The sequence below is a fragment of the Ascidia mentula genome, chromosome 4 (assembly GCF_947561715.1).
Source record: "Ascidia mentula chromosome 4, kaAscMent1.1, whole genome shotgun sequence".
Taxonomy (NCBI): Eukaryota; Metazoa; Chordata; class Ascidiacea; order Phlebobranchia; family Ascidiidae; genus Ascidia; species Ascidia mentula.
Genome location: NC_138569.1, coordinates 1,337,291 through 1,360,363, shown reverse-complemented (window position 1 = coordinate 1,360,363; position 23,073 = coordinate 1,337,291). Strand labels below are relative to the sequence as shown.

General features: G+C 38.3%; 2 protein-coding genes across 2 annotated transcripts in view; both read right to left on the bottom strand.

The window, feature by feature from the left end:
- The window catches only part of LOC145899869 (uncharacterized), a 194,946-nt gene that overhangs the window by 20,699 nt on the left and 151,174 nt on the right, over positions 1-23,073 (bottom strand). The gene's annotated exons all lie outside the window — the stretch shown is intronic.
- Positions 3,528-4,217, bottom strand: LOC145899695 (uncharacterized). The gene has a single exon (XM_082988590.1). The coding sequence runs from the start codon at positions 4,209-4,211 to the stop codon at positions 3,528-3,530; it is 684 nt and encodes a 227-aa protein (XP_082844716.1). The 5' UTR covers positions 4,212-4,217.

Genomic DNA, 23,073 nt, shown 5'->3' with positions numbered 1-23,073 from the left:
CGTGATTATGTCCAACAACAACGAGGATTGTGTTTTTAATGTATTAGTGATTAACAAAAGCTTCCTGTGCCAAGTAATAAATCATTAAATACTAAACTACGTTACACAGAAATATTCTGTGGGAAAATGCACTCATGTGCGAAAATATAGGGTTTGATGGTGCTGTAGCGAGGTGTTTATTCGAGGTACAAACTAATGGAATGACACAATGGGCGAATAAACCACGAGGGACGAGAGTAAAAGAAAAAAGGCAATTTGTCCGGTTCGCTGTAGGAGCGCAAACGTAGTTAGAGAGGCCGCTACATGACCCCCCTCCAGAAACGGACATATATCAACACTGAAAACGAAGTGGAATACGAATGTTGCGACGCGTGCGCGTGTGTCTGCTTGAATGTGAAAGTTGGGCTGGTGCTCCGGTGGGCCCAGTGATGTATGCGAGGGTTCAGGTGGAACCAGAAAAGGCGGAGTCGAAGTGTGCGAAACCGGCTCGGACAGCCCCGGGTCGGATGGCGGTGGGTGGTGCGTTGATGTCGGGGTTCAACCGCGGCGAGGAGGCAAAGCCACCTGTACCGGTTGTGTGAGGTCGACATGTGCAGGCTTCACACGGTCGATGGAAACGACCTGATTGTGTCCACCAATGGCAAGCGTAAAAGTCTTGCTATTGCGATCAAGGACGCGATATGGGCCATCGTATGGCGGCGTAAGCGGGGGTCGGTGTCCATCTTTGCGTACAAAAACGTACGGGGTCGTGCTTAACGCTTGTGGGAGCATTGTGCGAACGGAACCATGGCGTGACATCGATGTCGGCACCAGTTGACGCACTGTGTCCCTCAACGATGGAATGACATCTTGAGGGGTAGGAAAGGATTGGCCGAAACGGAAAAAATCGCCGGGTACCGTTATGGTAGAACCGTAAACAAGTTCGGCCGATGATGCCTGCAGGTCTTCTTTGGGAGCAGTCCGGATGCCAAGCATAACCCACGGGAGCTGGTCTACCCAGTTGGGGCCTGCTAGCCGTGCCATTAGGGCGCTCTTCATATGCCGATGAAATCGCTCCACAAGGCCATTAGCCTGAGGGTGAAACGCAGTTGTTCGGTGTAGTTGGATTCCCAGAAGTTGGGTGAAAACCGTCCATAACTCCGAGGTAAACTGGGGGCCGCGATCCGATGTGAGGTCGGAAGGAATCCCGAAACGAGAAACCCAATGGAACGCAAAGGCTCGTGCACACGTCAGGGTGGTTGCATCTGGCATAGGAATTGCTTCCGGCCATCTGATAAAACGGTCAACAATGGCAAAAAGGTACCTGTTTCCCTGTGAAGGTGCGAGAGGACCGACGATATCGACGTTTATCTGTTGAAAACGTGCACGACAGGGTGGGTAGTTCGCCAGAGGCGCACGAGTGTGGCGCTGGACTTTTGCCCTTTGACAGTGGATGCACTGTCTCGCCCAAAGGGTGACCTGGCGGCGTAAGCCGTGCCAAACAAACTTGGATGCGACAAGTTTGCGTGTAGACCGTATCGACGGATGCGATAGACCATGTATTATGTCAAAAATTTTGCGTTGCCATGATGTTGGAACAACTGGACGGGGTGAGCCGGACGAGACGTCACAGAGGATGGTGGTCCCGGATTGATCGAGCTGTATGTCCTCTAGTTTAAGGTTAGTGACAGCAGTGCGATACGCTTGAACTTCGGGAGAGGACTGAGCGGCTGCCAATGACGAATAATCCAAATCCAGCGGTAGTCGAACAGCATCAATGGAACCGCGCGAGAGTGCGTCGGCAACGTGGTTTTGCTTGCCTGCGATGTGTCGCACGTCTGTGGTAAACTCTGAAATCGCGGTTAAATGACATTGTTGTCGCGATGACCATGGAGCTGACACTTTAGTAAAAGCAAAAGTCAAAGGTTTGTGATCCGTGTAAGCGGTAAACACGCGACCTTCCAGAAAATATCGAAAGTGACGAATGGCAAGGTGCAAGGCGAGTAGTTCTCTGTCAAAGGCACTGTATTTCTGCTCGGGTGGTCGTAAACGTTTGCTGAAAAAGGCCAGTGGGCGCCAGGCATTGTCAATAAATTGTTGGAGCACAGCTGCAATGGAATGCTGTGACGCATCGGTAGTTACAGCGGTCGGCGCATCGGGTAAAGGGTGGTGCAACAGTGTGGCACGGGCTAGGGCGACTTTTCCCTCTGAGAAAGCCGAATTTAGCTTGTCACTCCAAATCAACTTTGTAGGATTGCCCGAAAGTGATTCGTAGATTGGTGACATTATGCGTGCAGCCCCAGGAATAAAACGATGGTAAAAGTTTACCATACCTGCGAATTCTTGGAGTCCTTTGATAGTAGTAGGGCGAGGGAAATTCTGAATGGCTTCAACCTTGTTGGGAAGAGGTCGTGCACCGTTGGTGTCAACCCGATGTCCCAGAAAATCAATTTTGGATACTCCAAACTGGCATTTGCCGAGGTTAATGACGAGGCCATGATCTGAAAGCTGCTTAAAAAGGCGTTTTAAATGGTCGTAGTGCTCGGAGAGGGACTTGCTTGCGACGAGTATGTCATCTAGGTAGACGAACACAAAATCCAAGGATTGACATACCGTGCCCATAAGTCGCTGGAAGGCTTGTGCCGCGTTTTTCAAACCAAAGGGCATGCGAAGAAATTCGAAAAGGCCAAAAGGCGTGATAACCGCCGTTTTCGCAATATCATCCGGTGCCACAGGAACTTGGTGATAGCCGCGAACAAGGTCAATTTTGGAGAAAACTCGACATCCGGCCAAACGAGCCGAAAAATCTTGGATGTGGGGGATAGCGTAACGATCAGGCTGGGTAGCAGCGTTAAGACGGCGGTAATCGCCGCATGGGCGCCACCCACCGGACGACTTTGGTACCATGTGCAGGGGCGAAGCCCATGGACTGGATGAGCGTCTAATAATTCCCAGTTGTAGCATGTTGTGAAATTCCTTCTTAGCGCGGGCGAGCTTTTCGGGAGGAAGTCGTCGAGCGCGAGAGTGCACGGGTGGTCCGCTGGTGGGGATGAAATGCTGAACTCCATGCTTAGGAAGCGACTGCGAGAAATGGGGAGAAGCTATCCCTGGAAATTCAGCCAACATTCGAGCATAGACCGATGTGCCTGCGGAAATGGCGTTAAGGTGGGGAGCCGATTGCGCTGCTTTGCCCAGTTTACTGCTGGAGAAGGTTTCGGCGTTGATTAGGCGTCGGTGCTTGAGGTCAACCAGAAGGGAATTTGCCCGCAGGAAATCAGCGCCGAGTAACGGCCGGGAAACTTCGGCCAGAACAAATTTCCATTGAAATTTGCCGGGAGGAAAATTCATGGTGACTAGACGTGAACCGTACGTCCGGATGTGAGTACCATTAGCAGCGACTAGAGCCTTTCCAGGAGGATTGGTGCGGCGCTCTAGTCCCGTGGGAGGTATGACGCTTATCTCGGCGCCGGTGTCAACAAGAAAATTACGACCCGCTGAGCTATCCCACACAAAGAAAAGACTACTAACTGCGCCGGCCATCGTAGCAACTAATGATGGCCGGCCTCGTCGTTTCCCTGCAGTGCACAAGGGGGGCGGCACTTTATCGCATCTTTGCCGAAACGACGATGATAAAAACAAAGCGACTTCGAATCGGGCATTATCTGTGGCAAACCTGATGAAGACTTGGAAGGTTTGCTGCGACGCACGTTGGAAAGTGCGAAATCCGTAGACGGCTGACTTCCTGTCCATATCGCATCAGCTTTGCGTGCTAAGAGTCGCGAATCACGAAACTCCTCTCCTATCAGTCGTGTCCGTACATATTCGGGCAAGCGCTCCAAGAACAGTTCTTGAAAAACAAAGCATTCCTTTTCACCACCAAGCAAAGCCAGCATGTCATCCATTAAAGCGGATGGCATTCTATCGCCCAAAGGGGGCATGTGCAGTAGCTGCCTGGCCCTCTGCGAACGCGTAAGACCAAAGGTGTCAATCAATCGTGCTTTAATTGACTCGTACTTGTCATCATTGGGCGGATTGTCCAGCAGGTTGAGTAGACGCTTTGCTGTGTCCTGATCTAAGGCCGAAACGACATAATAGTACTTCGTCTGATTGCCTGTAATGTTTTTCAGAGCGAACTGCGCCTCGGCTTGCCGAAACCAAACTCGTGGCTGAGCTGTCCAAAACAAAGGTAGCTTGATGGCTACAGCGTTCTCTGAGTTTGCGGTTTCATTCATAATGCAAAAAAACGTTTTTGCACGCTCGGGGTCACCAAATGTAGCGAGGTGTTTATTCGAGGTACAAACTAATGGAATGACACAATGGGCGAATAAACCACGAGGGACGAGAGTAAAAGAAAAAAGGCAATTTGTCCGGTTCGCTGTAGGAGCGCAAACGTAGTTAGAGAGGCCGCTACAGTACCTCTATTAAATGAATGTTTTGATGCATAATTTGTAAAATTTCACTGATAATCCCAAAATTAAGTAACTAATGTATTAACATAGGAAAAACATAACATTGTTCAAGCATTACGAACTTGGTACCAAAAAAAGTTTCAGAGCACTGTGCACAGGTAGTTTAATTTAATGCTCACCTTCGCTTATACCACCTGCAGTCATCAAAAGGACAAAACCAGAATACACTTGAGATAATTTCCAAAACAACAGCATGTTCGGTCTAATTCTGTTTGGAAAGCCAACATGATACAAATTCATTGTAACAAAATATGTTCTAAAGAAAGGTCAACCCAAATTACGCCATCGTAATCTGTGACATCATACAAAAACTACAAAACGTTACTGTGACGTCACGGTTCAAATGTTAATTGTGACGTAGTTGTCTCTTATTATCGACAGAAGGCACAACAACAACAACAACACGAATGTTAAATGACACCTTACGAGTTACAATGCCAAAAATGACGTCATTGTCATTTCTGCATTGAGTCGATGCGTAGACTGAATACACACAGTGCCTGCGACACCTACAATGCCTAGACTGAATGCCTGCGATGCCTACCATGCCTACAATGCCTAGATTCTATACCTACAATGCCTAGATTCTATGCGTACAATGCCTAGACCAGGGTGTACAACCTGCGGCCGTACAGCTTCATGCGGCCGTTGGTAAATTAAGTTTGTGCGATGCGGCCGGCATTAATAAAACGGCTGTGCGCCCCTGGCCTACACTCAATGCCAACAATGCCTAGACTCTACTCAAATCTATGCGCACAATGCCTACTATGCCTAGACTCTATGCGTACAATGCCTAGACTCAATGCCTACAATACCTACGATGCCTAGACTCCATGCGTACAATGCCTACGATGCCTGGGCTCAATGCCTACGATGCCTATAATGGTATTTCAGAGGCAGCACCTCTTTTAGTTACAACAGCTACAAAATCAAAATATTAATTTACGAAAATTTACACGTCGTAACCTGCATTGCGTCGAGTGACTTTTATGTTTAGAGCAAGAACGATTAACGCAACATTGTGATGTCTGAAGCAAATTCGAAATCGAAACTTGCATCGATCGAAAGACATGTCCTTTGTGACAAAGTATGTCAAATTTCAGCTTGCAGCAACCTTACTTTAACATCGACCGAAAATTAAGTACCTACTGTGTTTGTGCGACACCTAGTGGTGCCTAAAACAAAAACGATTTATTGTCACTTTGTTCTCATTGTTTACAACCTCACCTCGTACGCTTGAACATGAGGCGGGCCTGACACAAAATGACAAATGAAGTTATACTTCTGTGATTCAATCTTTAGCTTTGCATCAAACTTCGTTATTGTTTGTTTTATTTTGAGTTAAATTGTAATTACGTCGTGTACATGCGCATATGGTATTTTGGGTTGATCGCTTCGCTTCTCCCTGACATGTGGGTAAATATCTGATATATGGAAAATCGATTTTGGGTTCAATAATTAAATCGACAAAGTATCTGTTATTGTTCGTTTTTATTCTAATTAAAGCAAATGTTTTGATAGTCATAGGAGTCGTGATACACAGAGTGTTTTCCTTTTGCAAACGTCCCTGCAGCTTCATTTCATTGAACATTTTTATGCTTTATCAATTAAGTTTTTGACCACACCCAGCACCAAATCCCTATCTGACCGAATAATCCAAAAAACGCACCAAAGCAGTTGAAAATCGCCCTGGTATGCAGCACATACGTCTCTGCTCATTCAACCCTTAATTAGACCTTTATGCATCACGGTTGCTTTGCTACGTGCCGTCTTTCTTTGTGGCAGAGGAACATAGGGTAGGAATACTAACATGCGGTCTAAAGGTTGCTACGATTGGCACTAGTGATGGGTTGCGCCGGATCCGGGTACCCGGACCCGGCCGGATATTGACCAATTTTCAATACCCGGACCCGGCCGGATAATACACTTAATTTTACCGGATAGTTGGGAAAGCATTTTTGTCCTAAAAGCGTACAAACAATTCGCAAATTACTCGTTTTTGGGACCCAGTCTGTTACTCGCCGACGTAAGATTTTTTTGTTATTTGTTATTAAGGTTTTTCGTGACGTGTTATACCATATTAATAAATGCCCAAGTTGATTTGTTCCACTTATGACAGGCTAACCTTAACATAGCATTTTTGCCATAATACACGAATCAGTGTTAACAAACTGCCGGATCCAAATTATCCGGCCGGATTTGATTAATAACTATCCGGATCCGGTCGGGCCGGATAATTTGGAACTGGGAACATCACTAATTGGCGCCTTTTCTAGATGAAAATTATATTGCTTCAATTCAATCGAATCAAGAAATATAGGAGTTGTTTATCAAATGTAAACGTGATGGGATTATATCGCTTTTAATAGGTTTTTGTTCAAATGGTTAAGGGCGGGGGAACCTCCTTACAATTATGTATTGGATACCAAATTATTCAGACAGAGTTGTTGTTTCGTTTGACCCACTAAAACTTCACAAAACAAACCTAAAATTTCACACTAATGTTAAATGACACTACAACATACTATGACAAATTTTACGTCATCATGTATGACGTAACGAAATTTACAAGAGTTTTGCCCTCCATCCGCGTTACGCCTGTCAACGAACTTTAGTGGCTTACTCTGGAGGGTACAACAGCCACAAAACCAAAATGTTATTTTGTGCAAATTTACCGCGTCTCACAAGTAACCTGCATTGTGTCGTCTGACTTTTGCTTCTCTGTTAAACGCCTTAAATAAACACGCCAAAGTAGCCCGCAATTGGCACGAAAAAAACTCAACGAAAAAGAAGTACTTTAGTCCCACATATTGTCAGGATCTTTGAACAAATACCATTGATCCAATTAAGAACATTGTGAACATTGTGGCATCCTTAGAAACGTCTATCCCTCTACTTTACAATAAAGTTAAAAGAGTTACTATTTAAAGATTTACTGCGCTTGTGCGACGCCAGCTGGTGGAAACATAACAACGATTTACACAACATTGTGACGTCACAAACAAATTAGAAATGGTATCTAGATATAAATTAATCTAAAGCCAAACGAGTAAGTTAAATTTTAAGGTTTTAATGAGAACATTTGGGCGAATATTGGCCAAATAAAGTTAAATAAAAGTTAAATGTTTGAGCGTGGCAGGATTTCGAGAACATGTACAGATCAGAACATTCGCCTTAGCTGTAAGTTGGGTGTTTTTTTTTGAGCCCTGGTGTATAATTCGCTAATAACCTGCGCTGTCTGCTGCATTTTCCGCAGAGGAAGTATAGTTTAAGTGGAAGTGTTCGTCCCGATTACAACTCACTCTACAACTCATGAACTATCAGGTCAGAGTATTCCTTGGCGGTAGTTTTATGGTAAACCGCTATGAAGAGTTGTTGTAAAATTTTTTGCAAAGCCCGATGCTAGCCCGAAAACGTTTTTTTAACCATAAGCCCGAGTCAGACCCGAAAAGCCAGACATAGGCCCCAAAGTACGGTCAGCATTATGATTTTGTGCGGCCTGGACATAAATGCAACAAAACGGCAGGCCTTTATATAAGTTAGGTTTCCCGGTTTGGTCACAGCAAAAACCCACGCGCTAATTAAACATATTAACATATTACATTATATAACATCCAAATGCTGTGAATAACGTTTCCAAACTTTCTATAGAACTGGAGACAAAAATATTTTGTCACAATGCGCACAAAATTGTCAATTTATTTAGTCTTTATGTATCGGAATGTTACAGAGAATATTGTTAAATTCGTTTGTACAGCATGATAAGGGTCGAACGTTCCGTAGACTGAAATATGTTTTGTGCAGTTCGTACAATACTCAAGGTTTATGTAGCATTTAGTGCCGTGAAACAACGCTGCATACACACAAAAAGGACTTCTATATGCGTAGCAGAATTATTGATGCACGCGCTAATAAAATTCCTAAATGCGGGTCACACTCCCCTGGTACATGTAATTCTAGTACCATTGTATTCATAAAGAATGTTTTGAGTTTCGGTAACGAATGTGAAAAGGATAACAAACGACTAATTTTTGGACAATTGTCATTCGCACAATAAATTTTCACTTCCGCACCAGTTCGGATGGTTCCACACCTTGCCTATGTTTCTATGAGCAACGGCGTCCTGCATTGAAGAAGTTAAAAATTAAGCCAAAAAAAATCACCAAAATCGTCCTGCTGCGTTTACAGTTTCATTCCGTCTTCAATATTTGCAAGCAATTGAACATTGCCGCAAATGAGGCACGTAGATAATTACAAAAATTTCAATTTCATTTCTAGATTATAAGGTAGGTCTGCTCCTGTTAATAATGTTGATCTCGTCACATTATTAATTGTAGACTCCACTATACTTGCTACTGAATGTGTCTAACAATGTCATGTTTTGAATGTGGTTGAAGAAACAATTTAACTGGAATAATATACGGGACTTGAGTGAATTTTAAATATTTTGCAGTTTTTGTGACCAAAGTATCACTCTCGACTGCCCGAACACGTCAATTCTTGTCACGAATATTAACTAGGAGGTAGTTAAGTGGGAAGGTGCAATCTGATATCCCGCAGTGCTTTAGTATAGGAAACATTAACAACTTGCAATACGGGGCAGCAAGGCAATAAGAAACTCATAATGTGCTCACCTTATTCACATTATATGCTATTACCCTACACGTACATTATTACAATAACACAAGTAGAAAAAGACAATTCAGTTTGACCGATAACAACCTTCATTCAAAAGATTGCTTCGCTGTTTAACTTCATGGCTTGACATGTGAGCTGAACGTTTTGGTGATCAATAGATCGCCGGATTGTTTTCCATAACCGAACACAGTTTTTCCTGGCATGGTAACGAATCTCATTTAAGGCTTTTATGTATTTTTTAGCGCCATCTATCGCTAGAATGTAATTGGGAAAGTCCCTAAAGTAAATTTATTTTGTTCAAGTCTAGTTTTTTTTGAGAAGGGAAACAACAATTTGTTGAAATCAACAACACTAAAAAATGATTGCTTTATTTATAGCGCACAGGTCTCTGATGCGATTTCGTGTCATGTAAAAACGGTGTGTCAAATTGGAATATCCTACACCACTTTGCTTAGTGCCAAAACATACTGTTAAAATATATATAAATCGTGCCAACAGCCACGAATAAGACTTTACGCTCTATACAATTGAGAAACCAGCGGTTTCAAATATATTGAGGGGTGCGTGTATTTCACACGGGCCAGATATCTTGTTCTCCGCAAGAGGGCGATAAAGATTGTATTTAGTTCTGGAGACAGTTCATGACCAGCTTCCAATCAAGCTATTTTTGGGTTTAGAATTTTCAACACTGAGATAAAAAACGATCAATAAACGTAAGGTTTGCATATGATAACACGATTTAATTGTTGGGAGGTTTCCGTCTGATTCAAAATGGCAAGAAGCAAGTCACAAATGTAATCTCCTGGTTTAACTTTGGGAAAAACGGTTCTAATGGGAAAAAAGTGTTCAGATGTTTAAGATTTGGCACTAGAAATTTGTCTACGTGACTGATATAACTCTGTCCCAATTGTGCGGTAACAAATATGATAACCCTAAAGTCTAATAATCCTAACAAAGAAAGTGAAAGTTAACGATTGTTTGAACACACATATCGACCCCAGTACGCGAACAGGATATTACGAGGGTTTGTTTGCACTACCATTGTACACAACACCTCATCCCTTACACGATTGCAAATAACACTAAAGGTTATGTATGACCATATTTCTGTAAGTATGCAGTATATCTGACATTATGATGTCAAGCAACTGATTAAAAGTATTTCTTTCTCAGGATCACTAACTTGAATGATGAAATTCGCATTATCTGTTTAGGTGTGAGCTGCGAAGTTTGTTTTTCAGGGAAAAAATCATCCATCAACAAACTTCGGTGAAAATGTATGCGCTCCATATTTCTGAACCTATTGTGCAATATGATAAAGCCGTGGCACCCATGCACTCCTTGTAACATCATAGAATTACTTCCTGGTTGGCTTTAACATCGAGACATATGTTGGATTCACCAGCGCACAGTAACCTATCGAACTATCCGGTGACAAAGTATTAATTACAGCAGTGCGACGCAATTAAAAGCTGTGTTATAACAATGATTCAAACTTAGCTTAGTAATCACTGTCCTTGAATCACATGTAGGAAATTATGAAACGACAACTAACATATTTATGGTTGAAGACACGCCTTGTTTTCTCAGAAACAGAAAAGTATTTTCACGCTACATTGTGTCTTGTTCCAAAAGTAAGGCCAATTATTTTGTCCCAAAAGTAAGGCCAATTATTTCATAATGCGGTCGGATGAATTTCATCACAAAACCTTCAAAAAACTATGTTTTTCCAACTTCCCAAGGTCTTGTTCAGTGTTCTCGTTGAACTTATTGCATCGGTTATTCGTAAGTAAAGAAGGTGGTAGATAGAGCAGAGAGCAAAACACTCATTTCGCATATTAGCTTCCCTGCCAACACGGAAGTTTTGTGAAGGAAAGGAGTCCTTGCCTGTAAACCGCCTTCCGCGTATTCGTCACCGAGCATGTTGTTTTAACGTAAAAACCCTACGTAATATTGATCACCTTAGTTTGATCACAAAAGTAAGTGATGCACAATTTCGCAGAAATTAAAGCCAAAGCCGCCAAATCAACCAATTTATGGAGTGTAAACGGCAGAACATTTATACATACAAAGTTCAAATCGTCCAAAAAAAGTTTAAATGCCTCTTTGTAATGAATCACTTAATTACCGCCTATTCTCCTATTGCTTACTATAGGTTGGCGATAGAAAAATCCTTGCAATAGAAACTCAACGCAACGAAGATCACATTCATTTATTAAAATATTAAAAACACGCAGTGATGGACATTAAGTAAAAACGTTATGAAACGCGAATAGAGAACAAACAGTGGTCACAGGTTTCTTACAACATTGTAAATTTACACAGGGAAGTTTAACACAAAGTCATTTAAAGTCAACCTTCCTGAAATACTCAATACCCTGGCAAACAAAAGGAAGGTGTTCTATTAAGTCAGGTAAAACATTAACCCCAGCAATACAAGGGAGTAAATGGAACCGTACTTGATTGCTTGAACTTCAGGTATTTGCACAGGGTTATTTCCTTTACGTTTTCGAATCAGCTTTAAAATCAATGAAAAATTAAAAGTTGCAGATGTTTTTACAAGAACACCACACTGTAATAACTTGTACCAATCGTTTTACCTGGAAGGTTGTCACAACGTTGGCCAACTTTAAATAAATTTAACCCAAATAAAATACATTCGCATTCTGTCTCGAAATGACAGATGATCACAGATAAATGGATAGATGATCATATGCAATGCAAAAACAGTGCACTGTAATAATCACAATGTTTACTAACCTTAAGTTTAAATCAACTTAATCAAATACATGTTTCAAATACATAGTAGTGGTTAGTACATTCACATTCTTTCCAAAATCAGTAGTTAAAGTGCTTTTAACTGGAACCAAATGTTTCATATGCTGATGCACTTCGGTTTCCAGTTGTATTTTGATAAGTTGCCACATTCTGATACTCAGGTGTGTTTTCATATGTGGGTGTATTAGGTTGGGGAGGTGTGTTTTCATACACACGTGTGTTGAAATAAGTAGGTACTTCCCGTGAAACCTTTGCAGGTGTTCCTTTCATTTTGTTACCTGCAAGATAACAACATTAATATGAAACAAAACTTTGGGTTTAATAACCCAACAACATACAACATGTTACAATTTCTCACTTACCTATTGATCTTTTGAAACAAAATACTGCAAGTATTATTGCAAGAATCACAACAACAAAAGTTGCTACAGATATTCCAATAATCATTCCCAATTGGCTGGTAGTGATTGAAGATAGTGTTATTGTAATCGAGCTTGTTCCAATTGAATTTGTAACTTCCAAAGTGTAGGTTCCTGCTGGCTCCTACAGCACAAAACCAAACAGTAATTTCAACAACCACTGTGACCACAATGTGCATCAATGAAAATATATGAAAAAACTAGTTTCAAATTTGGTTTGCAATAAAAAAAAAATAGCAGAAAGTCAAGTGGATTTAAATGGGAATCTTGATACACTGGGAAATCTCAATACAGGATGTGTTCATAATTATCATACAATTAAATAACCAACTATATGCCCAGATTTCCTCAGGTGACACAAATGATGATTCCAATTGAATTTTTTATTATTAAGCAGCCACAACCTAAAAATTTAACTTACAAGAAATTTGATTTCTCAATTGTGTACTAAAATTTTAAGTGTTTGGATATTATTTTGTCATGATGACTTTCATTTCATACGGAATAAAACATACTTTAATTTGATATGTGTACCCCTGCTGATTATTTGACATCCATGTAAGATTTTTATTCGCACCTCCTAAAACAAATAATTTAAAAAAAACAAGTTTTAATCTTAACATGATTCAAGCATTACAAACCTGGTGATATTAAAACAGATGCAGAAGGTGGAGGATTTGAATACACAACAATATTACATGGTTGGTTTGGTTGGCAGTTCAAATTGCTGACAGTGTATGGTTTGTCTATGAAAATAAATTAACTTGTAAAGCCAACATTAGAACAATTACAAAATATAAACCATTATTGTTTAAATAGTGCAGAACAATTATAAATTGGTACATGAAAAAATGTTAAATTGTAAACAACAGAACTATGCTAAGTGCTCAACCATTCATTGGCTTTGATGCACATTAATACAAATTGTATAGTAGGAAAAAATTCAGCAATTTGTACCAAATAGAATTTCTATCTTTTTTTGATGATGGAGCAAGCATTGGAAATTAAACCTTTAAAGTCATACATATTAGGTTGTGATATCCGGGTATGTTATTTTATGTTTTCAGATTTCTGCTAATTAAAATAATCACGAACAGAGGAAAAATCCTGATAGACAATCAGTGACAATGCTACGAGCTACAGACAGGGTGTACATACTGTTTCGACCTGTAAGATCTTATCAGGCAAATAGCATGCACTTTGTGGTACATTTTGGTCAATGTTAATCCGTTGGGTGTGTCTACTAGTGTAAAAGTGGATATCTATGAGCCTGCTAGTGTGAAAGCTAGTGCAGTGACACAGTCAACAGCTACACCTACACTTATCAGTGTGTACACCCTGTCTGCAGCTCTTTTACACTGGGGGGTGTGAAAGGTGGCAAATGTAAAGAGATATAAAAGACAAAATAGAAAGAAACAACTAAAAGTATGTTTTACAAAAGAACTGTTCTATAATTAAATGTGGAAGTTTAAGATCGGAATAGAGAAGTAGGTTGCAATTTTGGAATAGAATTGCTGCAGCCAACAGACATCCCTTCACTGAACACCAAGTCATTAACAAGTTAAGCAAGATATTTAAAATAAACGAAATTAATGATAATTACATTTTTCGCCACCAGATACCATACAAAACCACAAGTAAGGTAATCGAATGACACACTTCAAGGTAAAGTCAATCTTAACAAACCAAATTTGGATCAATTAAGATTTGTAATCAATGATACATTTTGCAATAGCTTCCAAAACAAATTATTCACACAACATGTCAAACAACACTCTAAAACATGCAGATCTGAATGGACAAACTATTTCTAATTATCACCACATGCAAACTTTCTATGGTGCCAACTTACACTGAACATCAATGTTAATCCTTGTTTGAAAAGTTCCAAACTCATCAGAAGACTTGCATACATATGTACCAGTGTCATTTGGTGTAATATTTTTCAACAAAATGCTATCATTATAAACATCTATCTTAACATCAATCCCATCTATTGTCCACTTAAAAGTTGTACCAAGATAACTCTGGTAGTCGACAGTACAATTAATAATCGCAGCATCACTTTGACTAAGAAGCTTTGTTGCATTGCTATCAACTGCCTGATCATTCACTGTTATCTTTGGTTGTCCTGAATATCAATTATTGAGTAAAGAAAGAAAGTGTGAAGTTAAAAATCAATAACTTACTTATCGTTGGAACTGACACAATTGAAATGATTTTGTTGGCAGATATACCAATGCCATTAGTGGCTTCACAAGTTGCATTTGTTGAATCAATAAATTTCTGTCTATGCTGCATGAATTGTTTCTTTCATTCAAGTTATCATATGACCAAACACATTGGGATCGGGGATTTGAAACAACAGTGCAATTTAATCTTGTACTAGTGTTTTGCAGAATAATGTACTGGTTTTCAGTTTGCTGAAATAAGCCCTGCACAGTGATGTTGAAAATTGTAGGTGGATCTGAATGTAATTAACACATAAAGACATTAATCTCATTTTTCAAGGAATTTTAAGTGTATAATCATTGTAATAGATGATTTTAACACTTCGCACAACTAACGACAACTTAGGCTGTTTTTTGTTTCTTAATTAATAACATGTAAACCCTTTTATTGTAAATAAAACAGCCTCTTAGGGCAGGCAACAAAATAAGCAGAATATAAACTACTGAAGGACTCATATTGGTATTTCTATAAAATTAAATTTTGGTTGTTGGAAATTCCCACTGTGTAGGGCGTAGGCCTTTGTCACAATGGAAAGGGTACGTCACAAAGCAAAGCTGTGATGCATAGGTGTCAATTTTACGGTTGAATGAGTGCACATGCAAGTGCTGTTGTCATGGTAAATTTTAGGGTGTTTGGGGCCATTTCAATCTTAGTGATGGGTGATGCTGAAAATTATGGTGAAATTGGAGCACAAAATTCAGGTTGTACCTGTGGAAAAATGAATCGTTTAAGTGTCCAATCATTCGTGATTTTATGAAAGATCCATCCCAGATCTACAAATTTTGATCAAATTTAGTTCCTCGAAAAATGGTTTAGCCACCCCCTGGGGTCATTTGCCCCCCTTGTTAGTCAGTTTTTGGGTAAAAAAACAATAAAAAATGTAAACTGGATTTTGCAGAAAATTTATTCATTTAACTGCCAACTCATTTGCATTTTTGTGTAAGTTCCAACTCTTCTCAATGCAATGGCATCAAATTTAGTTGTTGAAACACCCCCCTGGGCTGTTTATACTTTTTTTCTGGCATTTTCATTGCAATATTATTCAGTTTAGTGTCTGATGGGAAGGTGCTTTACGTAAAGTTTGCTTTGCTGCTTTTATTAGGTTAAAACTTGGAATTTATGTGATAAAGACTTCTTTACAGTTATCCACAAACCTATGCCTGTACTGCTTTAAAGCATTGTTTAGAGTTACATTTTAACTACCTTAAATTATATACATATTGATGGTGTAATTCAGTACCAGGACTCTGTGAAGTGAATTTCAACTCAATATTAGAAGAAAAATACTTTTAATATTGAAAGTCATAATTGTAATACTTGCACACGTCCACAAAAAGTGAATGCAATTTTCAGTGCTTCACAGTTTTAAGAAACCATTTGTTGGTTATATCATTAGCTTGAGGCAAATTAAACAGCCAATAGATACGAGATTTTTAGATATAAAATAATCAAAAATGCATGCATTAATATATTTACCGGTATAACTTCTGCAGTACTGAATTTCATTAAATTTACTTTTTAGGACCCTGTGCAGTAAGTAAAAATGAAAAAAATCATCTCCTGTTCTTGGTATAATAATTATTTAAACGTGTTCAAATATACAAAAATACCTCCTGGTGAAATTATATGTTGCAATAGTAAACAATAATTAAAATTCTACTCACAAGATATATTTAATATTGCTGGTTGAGACCATCCCCTGTCAGGTCTGACCTTTGTGTAATTTGTAAGAGCTTGACATCGAATCATTTTCCCATTCATTTCATGAGTAAGTTGAAATTGGTATGTCCGGCCCTTAAACAAAATTCCATATGACTAGAAACTTACAAAGCAAATCCTTAAATACAAATTTGTTGACAGCATATATTATCATCAGCAAAGATGCTAGGTGGAACATAAAACAACATGTTTCCCTTGCTATTCAGTGAGCCTTGTCAACAACACAAAAGCAACTCACATTAAAATTATTCTTTGGAAAATAAGTAAACTATAAATGTTTTTTTTTAAATTTTATATGTAATCCAAGTTGCTTCTGGTCACTATTCAAATGAATGTAATTTGAGTTTGCAAATTAATATATTTTATGTCAATAATGAAGTGTGGCAAAATTTTTTTATTGCGGATTATTTTTTTGCTTAACAAATGGTACCTACAGTAATATTTTTCAATTTATAGAACTACAGAACTTCAATTTTTTGACTTCACATAGAACAATTTCTAAACTTACAAGGGGTATTGTTTGAATTTTTTTTCCATTAACTTCAACAACATATTGATTCCCGGTAGGTATAATGCTCTGGTTATAAGTGCAACCAACGTCTATTGAACTACCAGCTTGTCCAGATACACTTCCAGTAAGGCTTGGAAATGGAGCTGAAATAAATCAGGTCACTTCGTCTTAACATATTTCTAGCTATAAAACACCATCGCCAATTGTATATTAAACCAAATATATTTACCAAAACATTTACCATGCACAATTTTGCCATTGTTTCAATGGTTTGTTCATTAACTCTTTAATGGCGGCCTTATAGCAGTAGCAACCACTTTTCAAAGCATAAAATCATTTTACTTAACAAAACAATAAATTTTATATTATATATAATAGTGAAGGTAATTGTACTTCTGTCGTTGTACATGGCAAAAATATGTTGCAAACGGTAACCAATACCCTTACAAAACTTGAAGCCCAAGAATGTACATTTAGCACAAAAGCAATTAAACAGTTATGTTAATGCTGCATAAAACATTTTTTTTTTGTATTTGTATTTTTATCAGTTACATAACTGTATATTATGTTACATGTTTACTTGATTTGTAAATTTAAACAAAGCAAAGTATTGTGCTTGTGCACATTCAGCACTGTAAAAACAAAAAAAAATATATCTTGGTAACATAATGCATGCATACTGCATTTTTATTATGATTATCACAGAAAAAAAAATCAAAGTCCCCCCCCCCCCCCCCCAAAAAAAAAATATTTATATATGTATAAACAGGTTTTTACACAGTACCTGACCAACATTCCAATCCATCTGCACCAAACCATGTTGCATCATTTTGACAAGTTGTATCATTGATGACAGAAGTTGAGTTGCTGTAAAACAACTCCTGTCCTGTTTGGCATTTAAATTGTGTTGATGCACCATAGGTTTGATTATTTCCAACTGTGCTTGGTCCAGCATTTGAAATCACACTGGGACAATCTAGTAAACACAAATACGGATATTATGTCTCTGGCTCATAAAATATCTCGGGCCTATTAAACTTAAGTAACTCAATAATAGTATAATGACCTAATTACTTACATTTGCTAAACAAAATAAATGTGTTGATGTTTAAAGGTGAACATTGAAGGGACACAGTGTAGTTTGCTGGGCTGGATGTTAGAGCAGCTGCAACATATGTTGAAGTGAAACCTCCAGAATTGCTTGAGCATTGAATATTAGATGGGAGATGGGATGGAGGCACACATCCAGTTGGTCCTAAGAACTGGTTTACAACTGAATTCACGTTCCAAAAACAAGATGAGGTTTCTTGAGGTAGCATAATTGTGAAGATTGGGGAAAAGTTCACAGCTACCCTTCCTTTGTTTGTTAGTCCATGGGATTCCTGGATTTGCTGTGCAACTGAAAAAAATAAATATAATTACTAATGTGAACACAGACAAACAAAAATATGTGGCTTAGTGTAGTTTATTAGTGATTATATTATACCAGTAGAATTCATATTTAGTAAGCCACAACCCTATACTCCACATTTCCATACAGCCACCCAACTTTAATGAGTACCTTTCTATGCCCTTTTCTAATTTAGTTGATTTGGATGGAAAACAACAAAATAACCCTAAACTCCAATTTATTACCAGAATAATTTTGCAACTTTCAAGACAGAGAGCTGCTGTTTTGAGACAGAGAGCACAAATCTTGTCACAAAATACTCCCCTTTACAGTATAATTATGTTGTTACAAGTAATGACTGTAAAGAAGGCTATCAGTTACCTGTTAAATAAGACCAAGTACAATGTTTTTGGAAAGCTTCCTATTTTAAATATTGATGTCATTTCTGCTACCATAAAAATGTAACAAACACCAATGTTTTATATTGAATTTTATCACACCCTAATATTAATTGCTATATTGGAAATGGTGGCTGTTTGGATGCACATTCTAAATGTATACTGACAGGCAAATAACATGTGTTCTTCTAAATAATTAAACCTGGTGTTGTTTATTGTTATTGGTAAAATATAACTTACCATTCCACCAAAAACATTGGTATCCATTAGTAAATAGTGCAGTGTTTTCATTAGGTTACCAAGCACTTACCAATTTTGCAATCCGAAAAAGCACAGATTACTATCAAAAATATTGCTAAATTCAAATCCATTCTTAGCTGTGTAAACAAATTTATGACACTGTAGTTGATCTTTTCACACAGACAAGTGCTGTAACAAAAACACAAAAATCCAAGAGAAGATGTATAAATATTTTATTAAATGCAATTCCAAAGCAATCTGAGCATCATATACCATCTGACTTCTTTTACTTAGTCTGAAATACTTTGCATGGTGTTGTGTACACTGAACATAACAATATTCAGTGGATATGGTTAGCTCCAATGTCAAAGGTGAAACCATTGGCTGCTAAAAAACTGCTTTGCGTTATTCAACACATGTATTTTTAATATTCTGTTGATATATTGTTGTTTTTGTGATGTTTGTACTTAATGCATTCACCGAGACGTTTACGTACGCTTTCACGTGACTCTAACGACCTTTTAATAGAGAACAAGCTATCTGAAGTGGAAGCAATAAAACAATTAAATAACACAAATGCATATCTGTGTTTACTACAAATTCTTCTTCGCCGCACTGAACTAACTCACAGGTAAATTCTTATTGACGATAATAAATCTAGATTTCAGTGAGTCTCTGTGTGCCTTTACTGGTGCCCAAACTCTGCAACATTTCTAGAATTGCAACCAATCTCTATTTTTTGGACTTACAATTCTCTGAACATTTACCGTACTTACTCGATTGTAAGCAGCCCCCGATTGTAAGCAGCCCTCGAAATGTAAGCCGCATGCGACAGTGTTACAAAATTAATATAAACCGCCATCTAATGTAAGCCGCACGTAAATGCTAAAGGCAAACTTAGGTGCCCTACAACAATAATTGTTAACAAATCTGTCCTTTCAAATTGTCAGGTACGCTGATGACTGTGTTTGATAAAACGTATTTGTACGACCGAGCGAGTTAAACGTGAATTTCATTGAAACTCAGAGCCGCAGACAAAATATCAGCGTGACATTAAATAATGTATCACTAACCCTGTTTACATGGCCAAGTCGACTTGAGCATCAAGTCGACTCGTGACCGGGTCACGTGATTTTCAAATTCGACGCGCGAAAACGACGAATTTACATGGGGCTTTTAAGTCAGCTTAAGTTAATCTGTCTCGGGCTGACAGGCTGTAAATTCAGACTCTGTACTAAATAAATTATCAATACTTCTAATCTAAGCATGCAGAGAAAAGTTATTGGCAGTTAGTTTACGCAAATGCTTGCTGCAAATTGGTCCTTGATTATAATGTGAGTTTACTTTACCAGATATAATAGATGATTTAACTAGAAAGCCTGCTGCAACCCATATTTTTTTAATTTCTGTTTAAACTAAAAGGCTGCATTTTACTGGAATGTGTTCACAACAACACCGGTAAGAGTATTCAAGTGAAAATTTCATGTTTAGTAGTATTAATTATCTCTGTCCTTCTTTAAAGGATCCTTTTCAGAAGCTGTCTAATCCCGTAATCCCATGTACAATTGAGTGTCAGAAAAGACTGAATGGAATGTTTCATACCAGCCCAATGTTAATTAATTTGAAACAAATATACAGAAGATGTGATAGTTACATAACATAAACTTGTGTCATGGCATTCTTGTCATATTTGTTTTTTTTTTGACAAACAGAAAAGGTTTACATAAGCCTGCTTTTGTATTTTATGGTTGATTGTTGTTCACATAATCCTTGCATAAATAAGATGCAGTAGCCTAAATATGAATAAACAACCAGTTTGCATTGACTTGTTATATTATAGCACATCCAGCAGCAAATGAAAACAGTTAACACAAGTGCATTCTTCTTTCAAGCAAGTGTCAGCATTCCTGCAATGCATTTATTTCCTTCAGGTCTCCAAAATGCAACTTAGGTCCTCAAAACGAATGTTGCTTTTTTGTATCTTTTAGCTTTAAAGGCGTCTGTTCAAACGTTCGACCGCGTCATTTGACTTCACATTATAACTCCAGGTATAAAAGCATTCACAAAAGTCATCAAAATCACCCGAAATGAAGTCAATAAATATGCGAAGTGAAACTCTATAGAGGTATAGCTTCAAGCTAACTGCTAAATCTGCCTAGCTATATACGTTAAATATATTTATGAAAATTTGATTCCCTTATCGGTCGGACAATGTAAACGTGGAGGACGGTAAGTTACTGGGATTCAACATATTTACGCAAAGGAGGAATATTGTGAAGATGAACTTTGAAGGTTTTTCCCACTGGAAAAAATAGTTTAAATTGCAAGGGTTAGTCGCACCACCTGTTTTCTTGGTTTCCAGGGGTTTCAAACACGAAGGACGCATATTTGTATTTCTATGAAAACAAATTTTGTCGGAGGGAAATGCCTACCTTGTATTCTGCCCTCTGTCACAAGGATGACGTAACAAAGTAACCGGTGATGCATGAGGGTTAATTTAATGATTGACAGAGCAAATATTCATGTGCTGTTGCTAATGCGCACTTTAGCGTCTTTCGGGTTTTGGTAGATTTTGGACATTTCGAATCGGGTCAATTTGAATCAAATCAGTTACTTGGTGCATGGTCAGTCACAGAATGAATTTACAGAAAAATGAATCGTTTAAAGCTGAGATCGGGCACCTTTTTGGCTAAAGGAGCCTTGGAGCTACATATTTTTAATTGTATTTCTGTGAGAACCATATAAAATTTTCAACACTTAATGCAATTAACGTGTGCATTTTAGGCAAAACCTTACAAAAACGGTAAATGTCTGAGTTTACTCTTTGGTAACACTTTACAGTTAATGCGACTTTTATCGGATTGTTGTGGTTGATTGTTACAAATGGATTGTTACGTTATGGAATATTACAGAAAAAGTTTTATTTTTATTAAAGTTCCAACTTAAATTTATCTGCGAGCCAGATGCCGTCATCAAAAGAACCTCATCTGGCTCGCCAGCTATAGGTTCCCGACCTGTGGTTTAAGTGAAAAGCCATTTGTGGTTTCATGAAAGATCCATTCCTTCTCTACACATTCTGTGCAAAGTTGCTTGCTAAAGAAGTGCTTTTTAGACCCCTTTTCTTCCAGGAGGTGGAACATTTTATGAAAATATTAGGTCCCTATATAAGTCACAAGACTCAGCAACGTTTACCGACAGACAAGCAAAACAGCCGACAGGTCATTATTGCAGAGGACCTTGAAAACAGAATTTCTAACTATACGTGTTTTTTTCGTCTGTTCACTTGTAACAAACTAACCTATTTGTGCAGTTGGTCGGCTGTTACAAAATTTCCCAACTTAGGTTTTTTAGTATATCACTTTGTAAAAATGTGACTTTAGCGAATATTATTTATCCGCTAGAGAGCGTTAAGAATGTATTTACCGCAAGAGATATTTTATATTTCCGTTCATACTTTTTCTTGGATTTGGAATTTTCAGATCTGAGATACATAACTATAAATCGGCGTGACATTGTACATGATTAAAGGCGAAATTGACAACTGAAAGAGCTTTTAGTGCAACAAAAAACATATATTAGCTACGTTTCACAATTATTCTTGCTCTGCTGGTTCAGTTTAAAAGTTGTGTTTAGTGCGAATTTTTTCAGAAGTTTACAAAAATCTGTTTCAGATGAAACCATGATGCGAATTACCCTTCATCCACAATAAATGAAGGGTTATTCAACTTAAAACAATGTTTGGGTGGCAAAATTTTGTCGGATATGTCCTGAATTTGGTGTTAAAATTCGCGTACAATAAATGGGAAAAAGTGCCTTAATATTCCAGATTTGTTCTAAAAATTTGTCTACTTGACAGACATAACTCTGTCGCAATTGTGCGGTGACTGATGCGGTGACCTTTAATTCTAAAAAAGGCTCTCACCGAGAAAGTGAAAGTAGTCGATTGTTTAAACATCCATATCCACCCTGTACACGAACCATGTGTATTATGAGCATTTTACACAACGCATCATCCTTTATGCCTTAGCAAACAACACATAACCTTTTGTATGACCATTTCCTAGTTTTCCTGTACATATACTGTGTATGTGACATTATTACGTCAAGCAATTAATTAAAACCAACTTTTTCGGATAAAAATGGTTAACCAAACTTTGTGGCTTGAAATGACGCAATATATTTTATTTATTTAGGGCTAGCTTGCGCATTTCTTGCGGGAAAAACAATTTAACAATACACTGGGATGAATATGTGCGTACTATAGATTTGTGTGACCACTGGGCAATATGATAAAGCCTGG